Genomic DNA, 20,199 nt, shown 5'->3' with positions numbered 1-20,199 from the left:
TCTTTTATGACCGAGTAAAATTTTTCTCTACCTGTTTCTGAAGATCATATTCAGAATTCCTTATTATGCTTTGTCCCTCTCCATGAAGTAACAGTCCTGCTATGGGTTCTTTTTTAAAGGCAGTGACAGCATTCATTGACCTAAGAAAAAGCATATTCTTAAACAAGGAGTAGCTGAGGTCAGTAATGATGCTCTGAGGGCCCATAAATATCTGAATTTCCCTGGAAAATGGGCCAGTATAAGCACTCTGGGGGAAGCTTACTTTTCTCTTAAGGAAGGGTTCAACTTTTCTGTACTGAAGTGTTTGTGTGAAAGTCTGGGAATCTTCAGCTGCTGCCTACATTTTTTTTACCCTTCCTTAATAGAGAGAATGAAATGAGGTTACTAGAAGTAGGTCAATATGGAGTAAATCTGAGCCAATAAAAATACAAAACTGTGATTGTTGCCAACTGAATCAGGTGTTCCAGAAGTCCGTATCAATGAACATACTGATCAGGTCACCGAATCTGAAATACCTTAGATTTGATTTTCAGAAGTCCTGATAAAACTAGCACTACCATGTTTCAAGTTTAATGGTGTAGCTTTTTGTTTTTCATATTCACTGAATCTTACAAATGCCTAAGAATACAAAGTCAATGTATAACTGATAAAAAGAAGCAGACTGAGGAAAGCAGAGAGAAAAAGGCAAAAAGGCCCAGGGCAAATGAACAGTAGGTAGAAAACATCCAATAGAATCCATCCCAGGTCTATTAGCTTCCTTCAGGACTACGGGTTAGTGCTAGGAGGATTTCACACTGCAAGCCAGGGCTTAAAAGCACTAGGCTGAGAAACATAGTACCTGTTCTGTGAGATTGCTCCTTGTGCAGGCCTCTTGGTTGGAAGGGGCTGCCACGGGGACTGGGCCTCTCTGCTCTCCTCTCTCTCTCCCTCTCCAGAACACCTAACCTAGGCTTGGAAAATTACCAGAAGGCTCCCCCAGTGAAGCGGGAGGGTATGGGACCAAACTGGTGCCCAGCAAAAGCCTTAACTACTCTGTGTTGTAGGTAGAATACTAATATCTGGGCTCTTGAAGGAAGTCACAGGTGGATCCAAAGCAACAGTGAGGTACTGCTGATTATAGTGAAGTCCGGGCTCAAGCTGCCTGATTCATGGAAGACTGCTGGAGAACCATCCCAGCAGACAAACCAGTCTGGGAAGGGGGGATAGGTGGATCTTCTTGCATGGGGATTGCACAGGGAACGATCAATCACAGAATTTCTCCAGACTGTAAGCTCGTTGTGAGCGGAGAACATGTCTACCAACTCTGTTGTATTGTCCTCTCCCAAGCACAGAGTTCAGTGCTCTGCACACAGTAAGCGCTCAATAAACACGACTGATTGACTGATTGATAGAACAGAACCCCAGGAGGCAGTCCCAAAAACAAAGACTGGCCCTGAGTGGGGAAAAGAATCAATGCAGTAAGGAACTATCATTTGTTACTCCATTCTGGGCCTGTCTATTTCCAAGACTGTCTCCTGGGATTCTGGTCTCTGTGTCCATAAACAATGCAGTAAAAGAATTATCTTTGTGGACAAACAGGGAAGTGAGTTTTGTTGCGAGTTGATCTTTTCAGCCGAAGTCCCATAAATGGAGAGGAGCTCAGTAGCATCATCTTTGACAACAACTAGCCAACTTGTTGTCAAGTGTTAGGTTTGACTTCTGCAGGCTCATTTCAAAACAACCCCATCTCACTGGAAAATGATTTTCAAACACTGTATTTACTCCATTCAGTTACAAAGGGGGTGAGGAAATAATAACAGTAATAAATGTGGTATTTATTAAGTGCTTACTGTGTCAGGCACTGTACTAAGCACTGGGGTGGATACAAGCAAATAAGGTTGGACGCAGTCCCTGTCCCATGTGGGGCTCATAGTTTCAATCCATTTTTCAGATGAGGTAACTGAGGCACAGACAAGTGAAGTGACTTGCCCAAGGTCACCAAGCAGACAAGTGGAGGAGCTGGGAAAGTACCCCTAGGAGAAAATGAGAAGGCTGTTTGCCCTAACTGTAAGGACAGTTTCAGGGATTGAAAGAGTATTGCAAAATGAAAAGTGACAGCTAGGAAATAGTAATTCATTCATTTAGTATTAATATGTACCAACCACTGGGTTGTGTCTCTGGGAAATATCTCAGGTTTTATCAGTGGACTCTCCAATGGAACAAGAAACAAAAGAAAAAAATGATACAACCTGGGGTACTAGTTGTCACCTCTAGATGCATCTGTATATAATTCATGGGGTTTTCCCCTCTTTTAAAACAAGCTAGCAAAGTAAAGAGTAAGTATCAATCTAGTAGAAGCTAGTTCCTAAGCAAACTCAAAGACTTCCGAATGAGGGCTTTAAAGAAACTTTGCTACTCTAATTCCAACCTACTCATTGTACTTTGATCTCATCTATCTTGCTCCCAACTTCTCACTCAATGCCCTGCCTCTCACCTGGAATGCCTTCCCTCTTCACATCTGATAGACAATTACTCTCCCCACCTTCAAAGCCTTGTTGAAGGCAGATCTCCTACAAGAAGTCTTTCCTAAGCCCTCTTTTTCCACTCCCACTCCCTTCTGGATCACCCTTGCATTGAATTTTCTTCCTTTATTCACCTGTCCCTCAGCCTCACTGAACTTACGTGAATACCTATAATTTATTTATTTAAATTAATGTCTGTCTCGGCCTCTAGATGTAATTTTCTTGTGGGCGGAGAATGTGTCTATCACCTCTGTTATATTTTACTCTCCCAAGCATTTAGTTCAGTCCTCTGCACACAGTAAGTGCTCAATAAATATGATTGATTGATTTAAAATAAACATTATGGGAGAAGGGGAATTCATTTGTGTGGTCATGACTCTCTCTCACTTCCTAGAGAGAAAACTTCTTCCCCTCTGATCTAGTTGCAAAAGTGGCTCAGTTGCACTTTAAATCAGGCATTCCCAAAGTGTTTGAGGTTTTCAGCTGAGCACACCTCACATGATAGATCTCAAACCCATTCACCAGTTTTCTCAACAGGGAGAGTTACAGAAACCCAAATAAGGAGAAAAGAGAGTTACAGAAACCCAAATAATTTATATGGTGTTACTAGCTTTTATTTGCAGTGCTATATTTAGGCCCTGCATCCTGCTGAATGAACAAGGTCCAGTTACTACCAGGATCAACAAATAACCATTACAAAGGCACATCTTACCAAAAAATAAAAACAACAACCCTAGTTTTTCCTACAAATGGATAGAACATTTTACTTCAAACTAAAACCAACAAAACGTCAATGGCTCACTGACTGAATTTGGGGTGCCGAAGGTTTCTCGGATTTCTCTGCAGACTATATGAATACTAGCATACAGCATTTGGTCTGGCCAATACCAAGAACTTGAACAAAGAAAGGTAAAAGAGGCTTGGAGTCTGTTAAATAAATGGGATGTTCTATTTTCGCAGCTGGAGAGAACATCTATGGCTAGACAGAATTTTGACTGGCCAGAAAAAGAGTAAGCTGACAGGTTGAAAGTTGGGGAGAGGTACAATCAGTATAGTGGTGTTTATTTAAGAGATTGCTCCCCAAACTCTGGGTTGGAAACAGGGACTATTGAAAGGATCCCAAGGCAAGACACTGGTTTCTGTCCCTATATAATAGTAGGCTCCGCTTGGTGTCTCAGTTTTTCATCTGGAAAGTAGAAATGGCAGCAATGTTTTTCCCTAAGGGGATTTAAATTACTCTGATGAAAACCTGATTAAATATTATCAATCTATTTCTTGCTTAAGGATTATCTACTCAGAAAAATTCTAGCTCCCCATATATTTACCTTCCTGAAGGTTGCTATATAAAAAGCAGCATGGCCTAGTAGAAAGGGCACAAGCCTAAGAGTCAGAGGACACGAGTTCTAATCCTGACTCCACCACCTGTCTGCTGTGTGACCTTAGACAAGTCACTTAACTTATCTGTGCCTAAGTTGCCTCATCAGGAAAAAGGGGATGAAGACTGTGAACCCTATTTGGGACAGGGACTGTGTCCAACCTGATTTTCCTGCCTTGTATCTAGGCAGTCAATATTATTTATTGAGCACTTACTGTATGCAGAGCACTAAACTAAGCTCTTGGGAGAGTACGCTATATCATTGTAACAGACACATTCCCTGACCACCACAACCTTAAAGTCTAAAGGGGAGAAAGACATTCATATAAGCAAATAAAATTACAGATATGTACGTAAGTGTAATGGGGTTGGGAGAGGGGATGAATAAAGGGAGCTAGTATCTACCCCAGCACTTAGTACAGTACCTGGCATATAGTAAGTGTTTAACAAATACCATTTTAAAAATACCTAAAATAATTTTCCCATTTCATTTATTTGCCCATTAATAATGGTATCATTATTGATAGTCAATAATCTATTATTAGTCAAATAATAATAATAATAGTCAAAGAACACAAGGCAAGCCTCCTTCTTCAAAGTGAAGAGATTTAGGAACAGAAAAGTTGAGTAATAGTAGTAATGATAATACTAGCAATAATTTTAATGAGCTAAGTATTTGGCAAGTATTGTGCTAATCTACTGATTCAGTGATATACCGAAGTGCAGTGCTATGCTCAGAGGTAAATAGGAGATCATTGGATTCACCACAACCACTGTACCACAAGTTCACAATCTAAGTGGAAGGCAGAGCAAGCGTTTAATTCCCATTCTGCACGGAGGTGAAGTGACTTGCCCAAGGTCACACAATAGGCAAGTGTCAGAGCCAGGACTAGATACCAGGTCTCCTGACTTCCAGCCCCATGCCATACGCTGGGTCGTACTGCCTCGCTTGTGTTTGGCTCACTGGCTCAATGTCTCCAAGTCTCTCCATGACCCCCAGAAAATCTCTCTCCTGACCTCTAATGATTGAAATATATTTTTATGTTTAAAAGACTCAATATGATAAAAAAAGACTGGCTTTTCCTTTAGTTCTACAAACCAAATGATCTGGTGTAATTCAATGATGAATAAAACACTGAAGAAATCAGAAAACCTACATGTGGCAGAACTTGAGGGAAGAAAAATAATAATAGCATTTTGGTTTAAAATGACCTGGCCATCCTCCTGTGACTCTATTTGGCCTATATCAGTGACATTGCAGGAATCTGCCAGTGCACTTTTATAAATGCCACATCAGAGCTGAGTACACTGTCTGAGCCTTTCATCAGTTCCAAAAACAACGGACTCTGGGCAAGATAATCTCTTTAAACTTTTTCTTTTAAAGAAGTGGAGACAAACGCAAACAGCTAACCAAATATGTGGTCCACAGAATCAACAATCAAAGTAGTATTTTGCTCTAACCTGCTTTACAATGTCCCACAAAAATATTAAACTTAGTGCCAACACTTTTGCAGCCTGATAGAACGTCACTGGGACTTCTGTAATTTTAAGATTAAAGCAGGCATGTAACATAAATGTCTAAGGGTCATGAAATGGAGACATCCATGAATAAGTGCTGAGGAATCTTAGGATTGCAGACTCTTGTACCATAACTCTGCCTAACCTAAAGAATCAATATGTGAGAAAAGTCAGCTGAGTTGGCAATGCCTAGGGAATCCGAATATTTGAGCTCAAAGTGGTAGCAGTAACTTCCTCACGACAACCAATCGTTAACTCTCTAGCTCAAGGGAGGCTATTATCTCCTTAACTTGACTGTGAGGAACTGGGTCTTCTATAGGCCCTGCTGAGGAGGAGAAGACCTAGCCCAGCCCACTTAGGGGATTAATCAGGAATTGATTTGGTAACCTAAAAATTGCATTTGAGAGGGGATCTATGTATTTAGTTCATTAATACCAAGCCCGCAGTCAGATCTGATAGAGCAAGAAATACTTCTAAAGCAAACTCCAAGATTCCTTTCTATCCATCGTATTATAGATACGTGGAAACATTCTAATTATATGAAGTATGGAAAAATCATTATCACTAATGGGTCATTCTACCAGGTATATCTATGATCCCTATATTACCCTGGCTCTAAATGAACTGTGACCATGTTGTTGGATTGGGCTCCTGACAAAGATTCTAGGCAGGACTGTTGTTGGGCTGGGCTAGGAGACAGCTGAGTCAAAAAACTATTTGTCTATGTGGAAACAGGTTCATCTAGCCTTCCTGAATCGGCCCTGATGGGCCCACAGCATTAAGTAGGGTGAACGGGACCTGAAAAGGAGTAGGGTGAAGTGTAATTACCAGCTCTCTTGCCCTGGGAAAAGACATCTCCTTGTGGGAGTCTATTTGTGTGTGTATGTGTGTGTGTGTGTGTGAGAGAGAGAGACTGAGAGATAAATTGAGAAAAAGAGAGAAAGAGAGGCTTCAGTTGTTTTTATAAACTTTGATCTACTCATCATGCAAAATGTTTTTACCATTCTCCCTAGCTCTAACCACTAAAAAGAAGTCAAAGCATATGTTGCCAATTTGTACTTCCCAAGCGCTTAGTACAGTGCTCTGCACACAGTAAGTGCTCAATAAATATGATTGATGGTGAAGTCAGGATATCTGAGTGCTTGATAGATTTTTCTGTGTGCATGTGTGTGAATTGCTGGAATGAGGGGGTCCATCTCCCTCTCTTCAAAATAGAATTATTCTCCTAGAATAAGATTTACTGTATATACATTGCAAACATTCCTGAAGAGGTTTTAATCTTAAAACCTTTATAAATGTAAATGTGTAAATGCATGTAATATTTATGCAGAGGAGAATCACACCTTCCAATAGTCTTCTAAACTTAGCTCTTTGAGACATACGTTAAAGATTTCAGGCTGAGAATGGTGGAGTTCTAGATGACCTCATTTTAGTAAGTTGATGAAAATGTAAGACCCTGAAGACAGTAATAATGACACAAAAATTGGTCACAGACATTAACCCTAACCCTTATTCTTTCAAAAAGGACCAGGTGTAGCTATATCACACCTGAAGAGAGACAAAGAATTGGATACATCAGGAGTATCACAGTACTTGGTTTCCTGAGCCAATCAACCCTATCTATCTGTCTTCTTCAATCAATCAAACGTATTGTGCTGAGCATGGTACTAAGGACTTCCTCTCCTCTGCCTATTGAAGCTTCTTTTAGAGAGGTAGGGAGATTTACTCTGCAAACACTCTAGTTCCAGAGTGAGTGCAAATTCCCCTGCCAGTCTAACCCTGCCTCTATGGATCTGAGACAGTTTTTATTTTAATCCACCTCCATTTCCTATTCCACTTGAAACGATACCATCTGTATTTGTAGATGAACTGCCTGAATCAAAAGAGCGAGCCTGATGGTTACAGAAAATGCAGTTATTTAATATAATGTGTAGGCATTGCCTAACAGTCATCCTGAACAGATAGGAATCTTGGTTTTTAAGGTCATATTCAAAAACAGTGAGTAAATTCCCAGCCATTGGATTTGTCTGCCTGACAAGGATGAAAGGGTGAGGCAATCCTGCTGGAATTTGAACTTGTCGTTCCAAGGAGTTTCAAAATTCCAAAGCAGATATTTAGATGACTAGGTCATTCTCAGCTACTCATAGTACCTCCATATCAAATACCTAATAAAATAGCAGCACATGACTCTCAAAAGGCACATGACTCTCAAGTATTTCTCCAGGACATTATACTGTACAAAACTTGCTTATTCTATGTGAGCAGGGCTGAAAATTTCAATCTTTAGAAAGCATCACTGCTTCCTATGGGAACTCAAAACTGCCCAATATCACACTCCTCCATGCCTGCCTCTTGTCTCAGAGGCAAGAGTCTAAAGAGTTAAAACAAGGGAATAGTGGCAGTCAATCCTGGGCCTGATTTCAAGAAATGTCAATAAACATCATTCCTATTAATAAGTAGTTGGGCTGGCTTTATTAAGTTGATAAAAATGTAAGATCTTGAAAATATCAATCATGTTCTCTATTAATCAGAAAATTAGTGCTTTCATAAAGGAAGAGGTGAGGCTACACTATATTTCTAAACTGGATATAGGCTAATAATGGAGTACATTTTGAGATACTAGATTCCTGGTCCTTTGCAAATCTTCACTTTCACTGCATAGAATAGGTTGATCAGTAGCGGACCTACCCAACAGATCAGCTTTTCTCCGACAAAGATGAAGAAAATGATTAGAAAGAGCAACTTCAAGATTTGACTGTCCACACCATCAATGGCCTTAGGCTCAAATGAGTTTTACAGAGCAGCCAGTTTGGATGTGGATGTCCAGGATACAAATCTGTTAATAAGGCCTAATGTTTTTTGTCAAGTTCCTGAAAAGAGAAAAGAGAGCTCTTGGTGAGACACCCTGAATTTCTATGTTGTCTTGCTGCAAAGATCGTGTCTGTTTTTTGGTCGGAAGCCAAGTGGATAGTCAGGGAGAATATGGTTAATCCTGAAAATCACTGGCACAACTAAGTGGGGCAGACTGTAGCATCAAAGGCACATCTTTGGCTCTATGCTGTAGTCATTAAAGTCAAAATTGGGTTCTGTATGTAACTTCATGGTGTGCTGGGCTCCCACACACCTACACGCTTGTAGTCCTGCGGTCTTCCTGGAAGAAAGTGACCGGACCCAGGCTCAGCCACGTTTTTGATGAGAGACTCCATCACCAACATAGTAGGCAAGATTCTTCAGTAGGTTATATCCAGACACTGCCTTGAATCTTGATAGGAATGTAAAGCACTAAGATATACTGGGATTTTACCCAGTCTCTACTTCACCTTTCTTCTTGATTATGGTAGGATCTTCCAAGTCTTGTACCATTTTTCAGTCATATTTTGAGGCATAGTCCCATCCTTTCGTGTGGATTTCTGTAGGAATGCCATCATATCTCTTCATCTTCCCACCCAAACCCTCTCTGTCCACTGACTTTCCCATCACTATGAACAACACCACAAAGCCTCCCTGTCTCTCAAGTCCGTAACCTTGGCATTAAACTCATCGCTCTTATTCAAGCCACATATTCAGTCAGAAAATGCTGTCAATCTTATCTCCACAATCTTTCTAGAATCCCCCACTTCCTCTCCATCGTAATGGCTACCATGTTGGACCAAGCACTGGTCATATCCTATCTAGAATACTGCATCAGCCTCCTCAATGACGCCTTGCCTCTAATCTCTTCCCTCTCCAGTCCATGCTTCACTCTACTGCCCAGATCATTTTTCTCAGGAGTCACTCTGCACTAATCTCCCCACTCCTCAAAAAGCACCAATGGTTGCCCTTCCATTTCCACATCTATCAGAAACTCCTTACAATTGGCTTTAAGGCACTTAATCAGTTCTCCCCTTCCTACTCATCCTACTCAGACTTCCTAGTCTCCCTTCACTCATCTCCCATTAAAGTTCAACCCACAAACTTTGCTCTTCTAATTCCAACCTTGAACATATGCCTTGATCTCAACTTTCACACCCTCCTTCTTGCCTGAAACTCCCTCCCTCTTTATATTTGACAGACCAACACTCTCAATTTTCAAAGCCGTAATGAAATCATATCTATTCCAAGAAGCCTTTCCTGACTAACCTCTCATCTCCCCATCATATTCTCTCTCCCTTCTGCCTCACTTATGCACTTGTGCCCATATTCCCAGCCCCTTGATATTCATCCACCCTATTCCCACCCCCAGGTTACTTTATAATCTGTTGATTTCCATATCCATGATTTGTTTTTAAAGTCTCTCTCCCCTACTAGATTACAGTATCTTGTGGACAGGGATAGTGTCTATCAGCTGATTTGCACTACCCCAAGCAATTAGTACAGTACTCTGCACACAGTAAGTGCTCAATAAATACCATTGGTAAATTGATCTAGGTCCCTGGTTTTAACTCTGCCTTTGCCCAGATATGGCCTATCCCACACTTTATTCAAATCTACCTGAGTCAAAAACCAACACTCATTTCCAAAGCCAACTCCCCAAAACATGTTTCCTAATAACATAACCCTGTCTGGCTTCATTTTCAAAGTCACTAAAGAGAGACTGGCAAGTAGTAAATTGTATTGCTAATCCTGGAATCAGATGAACATCAGTTATTTCAGGTTATATGTCTGGATAATTTTGGCTCTGGGACCGTGCTTTCCAGGATGCCTCCTGGCTAATCTGGGAATCCACACAGTTGTGCAGCTGCTCTGCAGAGAAGTTGAGGACCTTGCCTTGCTCTCCTCACCTTTCTGCCAGCCTACCTGGACTCTTTAGACTGGCATGAAGCTCCCAGAGCAACAGAAGGGTGAGAAACTGAAGAGGGTCTTCCCATCAAGCAGGTGGAAAGGTGGAAGCCAAGGCAGGTTCTAATAATAATAATAATTGTGGTATTTGGTAAGCATTTACTATGTGCCAAGCACTTCACTAAGTACAATATAAGCAGATTGAACATGGTCATTCTTCCCCATGGGGCTCACGGTCTAAGGAGGAGGGAGTACAAATGTTTTTTCCCTCTTTTACAGATGAGGCACTGAGGCACAAAGAAATCAAAGGATTTGCCCAAGATTACATAGCAGGCAAGTGGCTGAACTAAGATTAGAACACAGGTCTTATGACTCCTGGGCCCATGCTCTTTCCACTATGCCATGTTGCTTCTAGATCAAGACTGATACATAGCTCAATAAACACTACTCCTATCTGCACCGCACATCTACCCTGAGATTGGTAGGTGTCGACATTTAGATTCGCTCTGAGGAGCTTCAGGTCAAAAGAAGTTTTGCAGTAGAAAAATCCTTTCACAAAATAGTCCTTATCCTGCTCAGAAACAGCCTTTGTTTAAGAAAGGCCTTCCACTTCATGAAGTCAGTATTTCTCAAGTGTCACCCCCTTTTTCTGCACCTGGGGCTGCACTAACCAAACCTAAATTATAGCATGTCTCTTTAAAATAGGCTTCCCCAGGACATGAGTGAGTTGTGAATTGAAGCCAGGGTACCAAATTCACCAACCTTGGTCACTGATGGAGATTTTTCAAAAATAGCTGGACAACTGACTGAGGTCACTCAATCAATCAATGGTATTTATTGAGTGCTTGCTGTGTGCAGGGGACTGTACTAAGCACTTGGGGAAGTATAATAATCATTCTGAAGCCAGTGGTTCAGAGAATGGGTTGATCATACCCTGTGCCCAAGAAAGATTTGGTTAATAATAATGATAATAATAATAAAAACAATAATAGTAATGTTTATTAGGTGCTTACTATGTACCAAGCACTGTACTTAGCACTAGCTTAATTACAAAGAAAAGCAGTTCACAGTCCACATCCCACCCAGGGCTCACAGCCTAAAAGGGAAAGGGAACCCCATTTTATAGATGAGGAAACTGAGCTGACCTTTTGAAGAACTGACTTGCCTCATAACAATCTCAAAGAGCTTGAGAAGAAATACTTGGGTGATCCTATACCTGGGTGATCCTATATGGAACCCTGGGAAAACTAAAGAATGCCATTATCACTAGAAAAAGGACTCCTTTCCTTTCGAAAGTCTGTCCTGCTTTGGTTGGTTGGTTTGCTTTGGATGAGCTGTTGAAGTGAAAAGTTTTTGCTTGCCTGAAATGGGGACAGTTTCATAACCCTTCAAGAAGTGATTATGAGATAGGTGCCAACACTGACTGCTGTTCTTAACATGGCTGTCATTTGCCATTCATCCCCTGCATAATTAAATTAAGACAATGAGTGAAGCAACAGATGTGACTGAGACCACAGTCCCCGCGTACTTTCGTTATATCACTGTCATTGTCTGCAACAAAGGAATCATGTGCAAAACCCTGGGAAGAGAGCCAAACTTGAACCAGACATTCCAGCTGGTTTTGAATGATCTCAGCTGTATGTGTTCGCGGGAAACGTGCTACTTGAGGAGGAGCCCGATTTGGTTGTGTGTGGCTTCTGATTAGCTGCAATGTCAGGCCTAGAATCGGCCCTCCTACCCCCCCAAGTCTTGCTCAGACTCAAACCGACCCCTTCTATTGCAGGAGAGGAAAGAGAGCATCACACATTTGGCATGGAGATAAAATACAACACTGGTACCCTTGACCTATCTGAGTGCAATGGCTTTCTTTGATGACTCAGCCATCATAAACTACAGCAGTGAATTAATAGAGGAGGCTTTTCTGCTTGGGAGGAAATGTCATGGATAAATACCAGGAAATTTTCTTCTAGAACTTTTGAAAGCCAATATGCCCTGCCAGCGAGTAAGACTGCAAAGCAAATTGCTCATATTCTCTTCGGATTTGTATTCCAATTCCATTAATTTTTGGTTTTGCAAAGGCTAGTTGTTCTGTCTGTGAAGTGCCCCGGCTACTTGTTTCTCCTTCTCCTCCCTTCTACTGGAAACCTTCTGGACATTTTGCAGAGATGCTAACCAGTATGGTTAACCTGCATCTCCCAGGTGACTGGTAAACCCGAGCTCTGGGAACTCAAGGGTGACTGCCTTGCACAACTGGTATTAAAACATACCAGACTTATGAAAAAGCCACTTATGAAAACACCAGTGGTGAAAGGTGGCCCAGAGTTACCCAATGGAAAAATAGTACAAATTGAATGCAAGGTCCCTTTCTGTGAGTGATCCAAGGTCAAACCAGATGATTATGAGCCCAGTGTCCATCTCTCAATCAATCAGTCCTATTTATTGAGTACTTACTGTGTGCAGAGCACTGTACTAAGTACTTGGGAGAGTAGAGAAGCAGCATGGCTCACTGGAAAGAGCACTGGCTTGGAAGCCAGAGGTCATTTGTTCTAATCCCAGCTTTGCCACTTGTCCACTCTGTGACTTTGGGCAAGTCACTTAACTTCTCTGTGCCTCAGTTACCTCATCTGTAAAATGGGGATTAAGACTTTGAGCCCCACGTGGGACAACCTGATTACCTTGTATCCCCCCCAGCGATTAGAACAGTGCTTCACACATAGTAAGCGCTTAACAAATGCCATCTTTTTTTTTATACTATAACAGATTTTGTAGACATGTTCCCTACCCACAGGGAGCTTACAGCTTCACACTTTTTCTTATGGTGTTTGTTAAATGCTTATTACGTGCCAGGCACTGTTCTAAGCACCGGGGTAGATTCAAGCTAATCAGGTTCGACACCATCCATGTCTCACATGGAGCTCACAGTCTTAATCCCCATTTTACAGATGAGGTAACTGAGGCACAGAGAAGTTAAGTGACTTGCCACAGGGTCACCCAGCAGACAAAAGGCGGAACTGGGATTAGAACCCAGGTCCTTCTCATTCCCAGGCCTGAGCTCTATCCTCCATGCCATGCTGCTTCTCAAAAAAAAAAAATAACTGATTTCCTTAAGGATATCCACAGGTGGTGAGACACACTTATGTGGTTTGGAAGAAAGAGTTTCCTCCTCCTCCTCCTCCTCCCATCTTTACTAGGTTGTTACATTGATTCATTCATTCAATCGCATTTATTGAGCGCTTACTGTGTGCAGAGCACTGTACTAAGGACTTGGAAAGTATCAGGTGAAACCCTAGAGGTTCTATCTATGGGCACAGAGCAGCCTAAAGAAGGAAGAGAGTGGGGCAGTGGGATTAGTCTAGTAGTGGTTCTGCCTTCTGCACAGATCCACTGCTTCATTCCTCTGTGATACCTCTTCAACAAAGCTTTGAGGGAGTGCAGCAGGTGATGCCTGAGCAGAGAATCTCCAACTGAATCAGGGGTAGGCATGCCTGCTTCAACAGAGAGAGAGTTGGAGTAAAGGAAGGTTTCTCTCCCTTCTCTGTTGTCCCCTCATGCATCTCGGATAGAAAAATAACCTGAATCTTTTAGATGGTGACTTTCCCCTGAACCAACTTGTTGATTATGGGTCCTGTCCTCAAAGCTTCTTGGGAAAGTAGGGAACAGACAGATACTTTCCCAGTTTTCCTGATCGGGAGTAAAGATATTTCTCCTAGGCCACTGATGGTGTGTCACAGTAAGAACTCAGACTTTGGGCTCCTAATTCTTTCCAATGGAGAGGCGAAACTCGCTTCCATTTCACAAGTTTCCCGAACTGAACAGTGTTTTTGTACACCTGTCCCCGTGCTCCTTCTCTGAAAATAAAATCCTCCAAAAGAAACTCTACATGATCTCAGCAGAAGGGCCCACTGAGTTGGGTGAAGTTCAAGAAGCCCAAGGGTTTAACAACTTACCTGGGTGAGCAGGACTAAGCCAGAGTGTCACATTAGGGCTCAGTTACTCCTTGTAAGAGATAAGAAGGAGAGAAACTTTAGTTCTGGAAGTTCTTACATGGAATGATAAGCAGTACTTTAGATTTGTTCATTAAGCCACCGGTATTAGCTTAATTAAGATTAATGAGGATTTTTTTCCCATTGTTTTCAGGAAGTACATTTGAAGAACGCAAGTAGAGGGAGTGCAGGAAACAGGAGCTACAGAATGTAAGAAATACCATCCAGAGGAGTGAAGGATGAATGTGCCACCTGCAGGATACTTTGCTGTAAATAAGTTATTTGTTAAACATTGGAAGACTCAAAAACAAAACATAGTTTTAATAAGCTTGATAAAATCTCAAATAATGGGCATTCTCCCAATGAACAAAGCAACTAAACATTCCAATATTAAGTCTTTAGTGCACATTGTCGCAAACCAACTCGTTGCTAAAATGTTCCTGGAATTGGTATATAGCTATTGGAGCTTTAAACTGTCTTCAATATCCTGCACAAAATCTTAGTCCTGTGCCCCTCAAAAGCCCAGAAATGCATGGGCCTTTGATGGACCCAATTGCACTAAATTAATCTATGAACCCGGCTGCTGGAGCCATTCACCAGCCTTGTCTAAGTGGTTTTATTTTATTTGTACTTCTTTACAAGCCACAGCCTGTTTGTTTTACAGTGTCTAACATTGTTTGTCTACCCCATTTATATTTGCACAGTTTGACATTCTCAGTAGCAGCAGCAGTAAAGTAACTAACATTGTTTAACATACATGAATTCCATCTGTGGCATTTTGACCAAATATGGGTTGGAGACATTTATTTTTAGAGACAAAGCTTTATTTTTCCACATCTTGCTAAGGTGCAAGTAGTCGCAACTTGTGAAGCAAATAATTTTTAGAAGCAGTTAAAGCATATGTAGGCTCTTAAACCCCAATGATTCCTTCAGGTTACAAAATGTTTTGCAACCTTATAAGTAACCTTTTTCCATGTAAAGCAGTATGTAAAATTTAGCATATCAATTATACAGATATATCAAGCAGTATGTAAAACTCTGTTTTATAGTACAATGGTGCTATTTTGTAGTTTTGTTTTATGAAAGGGTCTGGCCAAAACCGTAACAGGTTCAAGCAAAGAAAAGATTATACTGTGTGCCCAGCCAAAGATGACACAAAGGGAAGTACGTTTTAAAATATGAATGTCAGTTTGGAAAGATGAGAAGTTCCATGTTTTAATTTCCAGTCCTCTGAAAATAAAAAGTGCAGTTGCTTTCTTCTTGAGATTTGGGTCTGAGAATCTAGAGAGGAACCAGTCTAGTGGTGAGAGCAGAAGTGTAAGAATCAGGATTCAATTCTGGCTCTGAAAATTATTCTTTGTTCTGCCACTGACTCCCCACTGTGTGACTGTGGGCAAGTCACTTCACCTCTCTAAGCCTCAGTTTTCCCATCTGTAAAATGGGAACACATCATTCACGACATCTACCTACCTCACAGGGGTGGGGTGAGAATTGATAAAATAATGGGTCAGATTCTTATCCTACGATGTTTCCTGAGAGATGCTGGAAAGCCTTTTGAGATACTGGGCTAAAGAAACTTTAAGTAGGAAGTATTACTGTTATTATTACTGTATAGTGCATTAACAGATTACTCAAACAGAGAATCTATGTCAAGATTAACCCAAGAATAGTTTAAAAGCTTTTCAAAGCAATTTGGATTAATGTTTAATGATCACAGAATTGATTTCTGCCCACATGCTTAAAATACTATATATATATATTCTTATTAATGTGGAGAGAGAGAATCAGACACTTTACTAGCGAAAAAGGAGCAAATGCTCCATTTTTGAGCATACATCGACCCTTTCAGGCATCGACATCCATTTAGTAAATATCTCTCCGAGGCATTAAATCGTACTTACCCCTTTTTAAAAGACTGAGAAGCATCCCCATCATACTGGCAAGGTGAGGCCTACTGATTTAACAACACACAACAATTTAAAATTATTTTAAACAGCATCAAATTAAGAGTCACAATATTCTCCAAATCTAATACCTACTTCATCAGTGAACTAGAATGGGGTGCCAGTACACTACAAAACTCCTTCCTCCAGACCAGAAAACTTTGAACCATTGAAGCTAAACTCCAGGATGCACTAACAGGTCTGCCCTACAGAAATAGTAAAGGGGATTCAGAAATCCCTCCAAAAATCAGGGACAATAATGTCCGTCTAAAAATCCAAGATAAAACCTCTTTAGTTTTGTAGTTAGACACACAATTTTGCTCCTGGGGCACATTGATTTTGTGCCTGGTGACATTACTTGGCCGAGTTGGATTAGTAACAGGGGAAAATCCTACCCCCAAAGTGGAATTGGGGTGGGGGTCTAGACCTCTCTCATCCTTTCCAGGAGTGGAGGTATAAGAGGCTCTGGCAAAGAAAGTCCCTGTTCTGAGGTCTTTGCTTCCATCTCATGGCAACTGGGCAACTGAGTTACCTTCTCTCTCTGTTTTTTTTTTTCTAAACCCTGAGAGCACTTTCTGGTGGGTAACTCGACAATTTATCCCCAAGCTTGGAAATGTAACCAAGTGCAGCTCAGGAGAGATAATTGGGTTTCTTCAGTTGCCCCTTGCTGAATTCAATCACAAGACCTCTTGGCAAAAACAAACAATCTGGGGATGTGACTCTATTCAGGTGACTTGCCTGGGGTGAAAGAAAACAGATTTTGAATTTGAGAATTTTTTGGGTAGGTGGTACTTTACAAACAAATCCAGGGAAATTGCTGCTACTCCTCAGAGTTCCTTGCCCTGTTCCTTACCCTCTTGCTCTTTTACAGTGCTTTAAGGTGGCTGGCTTTGAATCTGCATGATTAGAGTGTAAGAGAGTGAGTTGGCTATGGGAAAATGTCTGACCACCCTTCCCAAGATTTGAGGTAGCGACGGAGGGGAAGAAGTGGGAGAATCTCAGAAAGGGAAACATCTAAGAATTTTATCTTCTTAATAGGTGAAACGTAGAAAACCTTTACATGGGAGGAATATCTCAGCCCAACAAAGTCTGCCATTATTCAGGCCTTTCAATCCCTCTATTCTACCTACACAAAGACTGTGTTTAGAGATGGTTGCCTCAAATCTTTTGTTCTTTTGTAACAATATGCGCCCTCTTGATTAAACTCTCTGGAGCACATACTATGAGAAAGAGTGGGTTAATGAGTAAAATGTATATTGAATTCCCACAGGCTTGTTCATTTCTCTGACCATGGGAAGTTGTCTGACTCCTTAAACACATTGGAGGAAAGCACCATAAATAGGCAGGCAGGAGAAGGATAACCATATCTGGTAAATTTTATTGTTAAATGAAAAAATATCTAATAAATTTAGGCTTTAAGATGTTCATTCCACCACTCAACTACCAGTGAAGTGATTACCACAACAGCTGAAAAATTATTCCCTGGATGCGTTACATCCAGACTATTTAATGGCTTAAAATGGACTTGGTTGTCATATAGGCAGATTTCTCAAATGATCCTAAGCCATAAAAAGATACAATCTTCATTTCATTAAACCAGGGATCATCTGTTTTCTGGAAGGGTTGAGAGAAGAAGAGGAGGAGGAGGGAAAAACAAAGTAAAGAATGTTCTGTGCCATTCTAATAGCTCAGAATGTTTTAAATTAACAAAGCCAACACATAAGATATATTTTTATTCTAGGGAATGGGTAGAATGACAGAGAGCAGAAAATATGTTTGAGTAGATGTGGATCAATAAACCGGGTCACTCAACCTGAGAACTCTCTTTTTATTTGAATCTTATTTCCCATGTTGCTTTCTTTAATAGCTCAAACTTTTTTCAGTACATATATGACAAGATAATATAAATAATACCATTACTGGTTCAGACCAGTGATCTCTTGAGTCCTGAATTATCTCTCTGGCAATGGCCACAAAGGATTCTTGGGGGAACTATTTGATGGTTATCCTCTTTGACATGCATCTTCACTGCTATGGATGTACCATCTAACATTTCAAACTTTTCTCTCTGAAATCCTTATTATGACCTCTCATCCATGGATTTATGCCTTTCTTGAAGTTACTGATATATTTTTCTGTATATCATTCTATGAGAACAGAATATGCTCACCATCCTCTTTGTGAATGAGTCTGTCCTCCTGTTTAGAACCTAATACCAACAAGCATCAGAAGGTGTTTCCAAATCCTTCCTAAAATGGATGTTCACTTTACAGAACTTAATGCAAGTAAGATGACTACATTAGCCAGACTCTGCCTTTTGGCAAAGTTAACTGGCCCGATCTGAAACCTCTGTCTATTCAATTGAATCCAATCTTCGAAGGTTGAGCATAACACACATCAGTTCGCAGAAATTCATTCTCTGAATTGTCCATGAAAAAGTCTGACCTGTGCAGGGACCATTCTCAAATCACCTATCTCTTGATGATTTGTATACTGAAGCATGGAGCCATATATTTAGAACAATGATGTGAAGGCCTTCAAGACAAGCAAGTACATTCTGAATGAGGCTTTAAAATGGATATGTAGCATTTTTTGCTTTACTAATTACTGATTTGGCCAGGAAAGCCAAAGTGGTGCTATTGTTTGTGTAAGAAAGTACTAAATAAAATAGAAAACAAACCATATTTTTTTAAATATGAAAATGACAATTCTAGAAATATAGGCTTATTGAATAGAATAATGTTTAGCCATCACCTTTCAACTTTGAACCATTCACAAGCAGCAAACTGTCCACTAAACTGTTAGTTTTAGGGACAACATTGGGGAGTAGAATGAAAGTTAGAGTGCCGCATTATAGTTCAAGTTCTTGAGTTCCCCAACACTTTCCTATAGTGTAGTAGAATAAAGTGCCTGGACTAAGACTGTGGTACACAAAGGGAGGAAAACATTAATTGATTAATGGCAGAGCTAAAATGACATTTCAATTAATTTGTGCAATCATGGTAGACTCAAATGATCAAAATGTAGGAGACATTTAGCTCAGAAACAAAAAACAATAAATGTTCATCTTTCAAAATAGCTTTTGGCCTCTCCCCTTGTGAAATTCTTTGGCATTTCTTGGTTGGTTGAAGATGTTCTTCCTTTCCCCAAGCATCTTGTTGAGCATTTAGCTTTACTTATCTAAAGCAAAGTCTGTTCTTGTTGGGATTTGACGAATAAAGCACTCCCAAAGTGAGACAGAGGTCATCTACTGATAATGAAAAGAACAACTTACGAGAAAGAGTTGAAAGAAATGGCTAACAGTCTGTGAAGTTTTTTTTAACTTTATATAGTCTCTTTGAGCATCTTCATGTTCAAAAATGACTCAGTTCAAGGATTTTTTGGAATGAGGGATAGTAAGTTAAACCCAAATAGAGAATCTTTGAAACTTTAGGCTAGATAGAAAATGTATGTTTGACTTGATGAAGTTATAATCAGTCTATTTAAAATGTTTTAAAGTTATTTTTTATTCTTAAAGGAATTGTACTAATTTATTAGAGACCTATCTATTCAGCTGGCTCCCCTAAATACACTGCTTCCATTCAAATCCATCCTGCTTCCATTCAAATCCATCTTCCAGGTGCCAAGGTTTCACCCAGACCTCTCCTTTGTTATGTTTGCAAATGACCAATCTATTCTAATGCCTTCACATTTCTGATTTTAAAATCGAAGGATAATACTTGGCCACAAATCCAGAGCCTTTCTTGGTAAAGCTTATCAAATCTATCTATTTTAATTGTGGAAAAATCATAAAGGAAATTTTTAAGTGCTAATGTTTAATCTTACAGTACACATTTTGCTTGTCACTATTCTAATATTCTGAAATAGATTTTCATGTCAGAATTCAGAAACCAATATCTATATATATAAATTTTTTCTGTACCATTTTTACAAAAAGGAAGTTAGAAGAAAGTTTGGAGCTTGATTGCATATAGTACAGTATAAAGATACCAGTCTAACAGGGACCAAACCAACAAGGACCTCCCTGGTACTTTCTTTAAAGTTAAGAAGTCTCACTCATTGTGGGGCAGAGGGTGTTGTTTTTTAATTATCCTTTTTCTTCCGATCAAGATTTTAATCAT

The 20,199-nt window shown here is 40.3% G+C and overlaps 1 protein-coding gene across 1 annotated transcript in view; it reads left to right on the top strand.

Moving 5' to 3' along the window:
* The window catches only part of IGF1 (insulin like growth factor 1), an 89,503-nt gene extending 75,154 nt beyond the window's left edge, over positions 1-14,349 (top strand). Inside the window, exon 4 of the mRNA XM_038756760.1 lies at positions 14,290-14,349. Within this exon, the coding sequence (XP_038612688.1) occupies positions 14,290-14,349 (60 nt within the window). The remainder of the gene's footprint in view (positions 1-14,289) is intronic.
* The last annotated feature ends 5,850 nt before the right edge of the window (positions 14,350-20,199 follow it).

Source organism: Tachyglossus aculeatus, chromosome 14 (assembly GCF_015852505.1).
Source record: "Tachyglossus aculeatus isolate mTacAcu1 chromosome 14, mTacAcu1.pri, whole genome shotgun sequence".
In the NCBI taxonomy this organism is placed as follows: Eukaryota; Metazoa; Chordata; class Mammalia; order Monotremata; family Tachyglossidae; genus Tachyglossus; species Tachyglossus aculeatus.
Note: the sequence above shows the minus strand (reverse complement) of the source record. Positions and strands in the feature narration are given on the sequence as shown.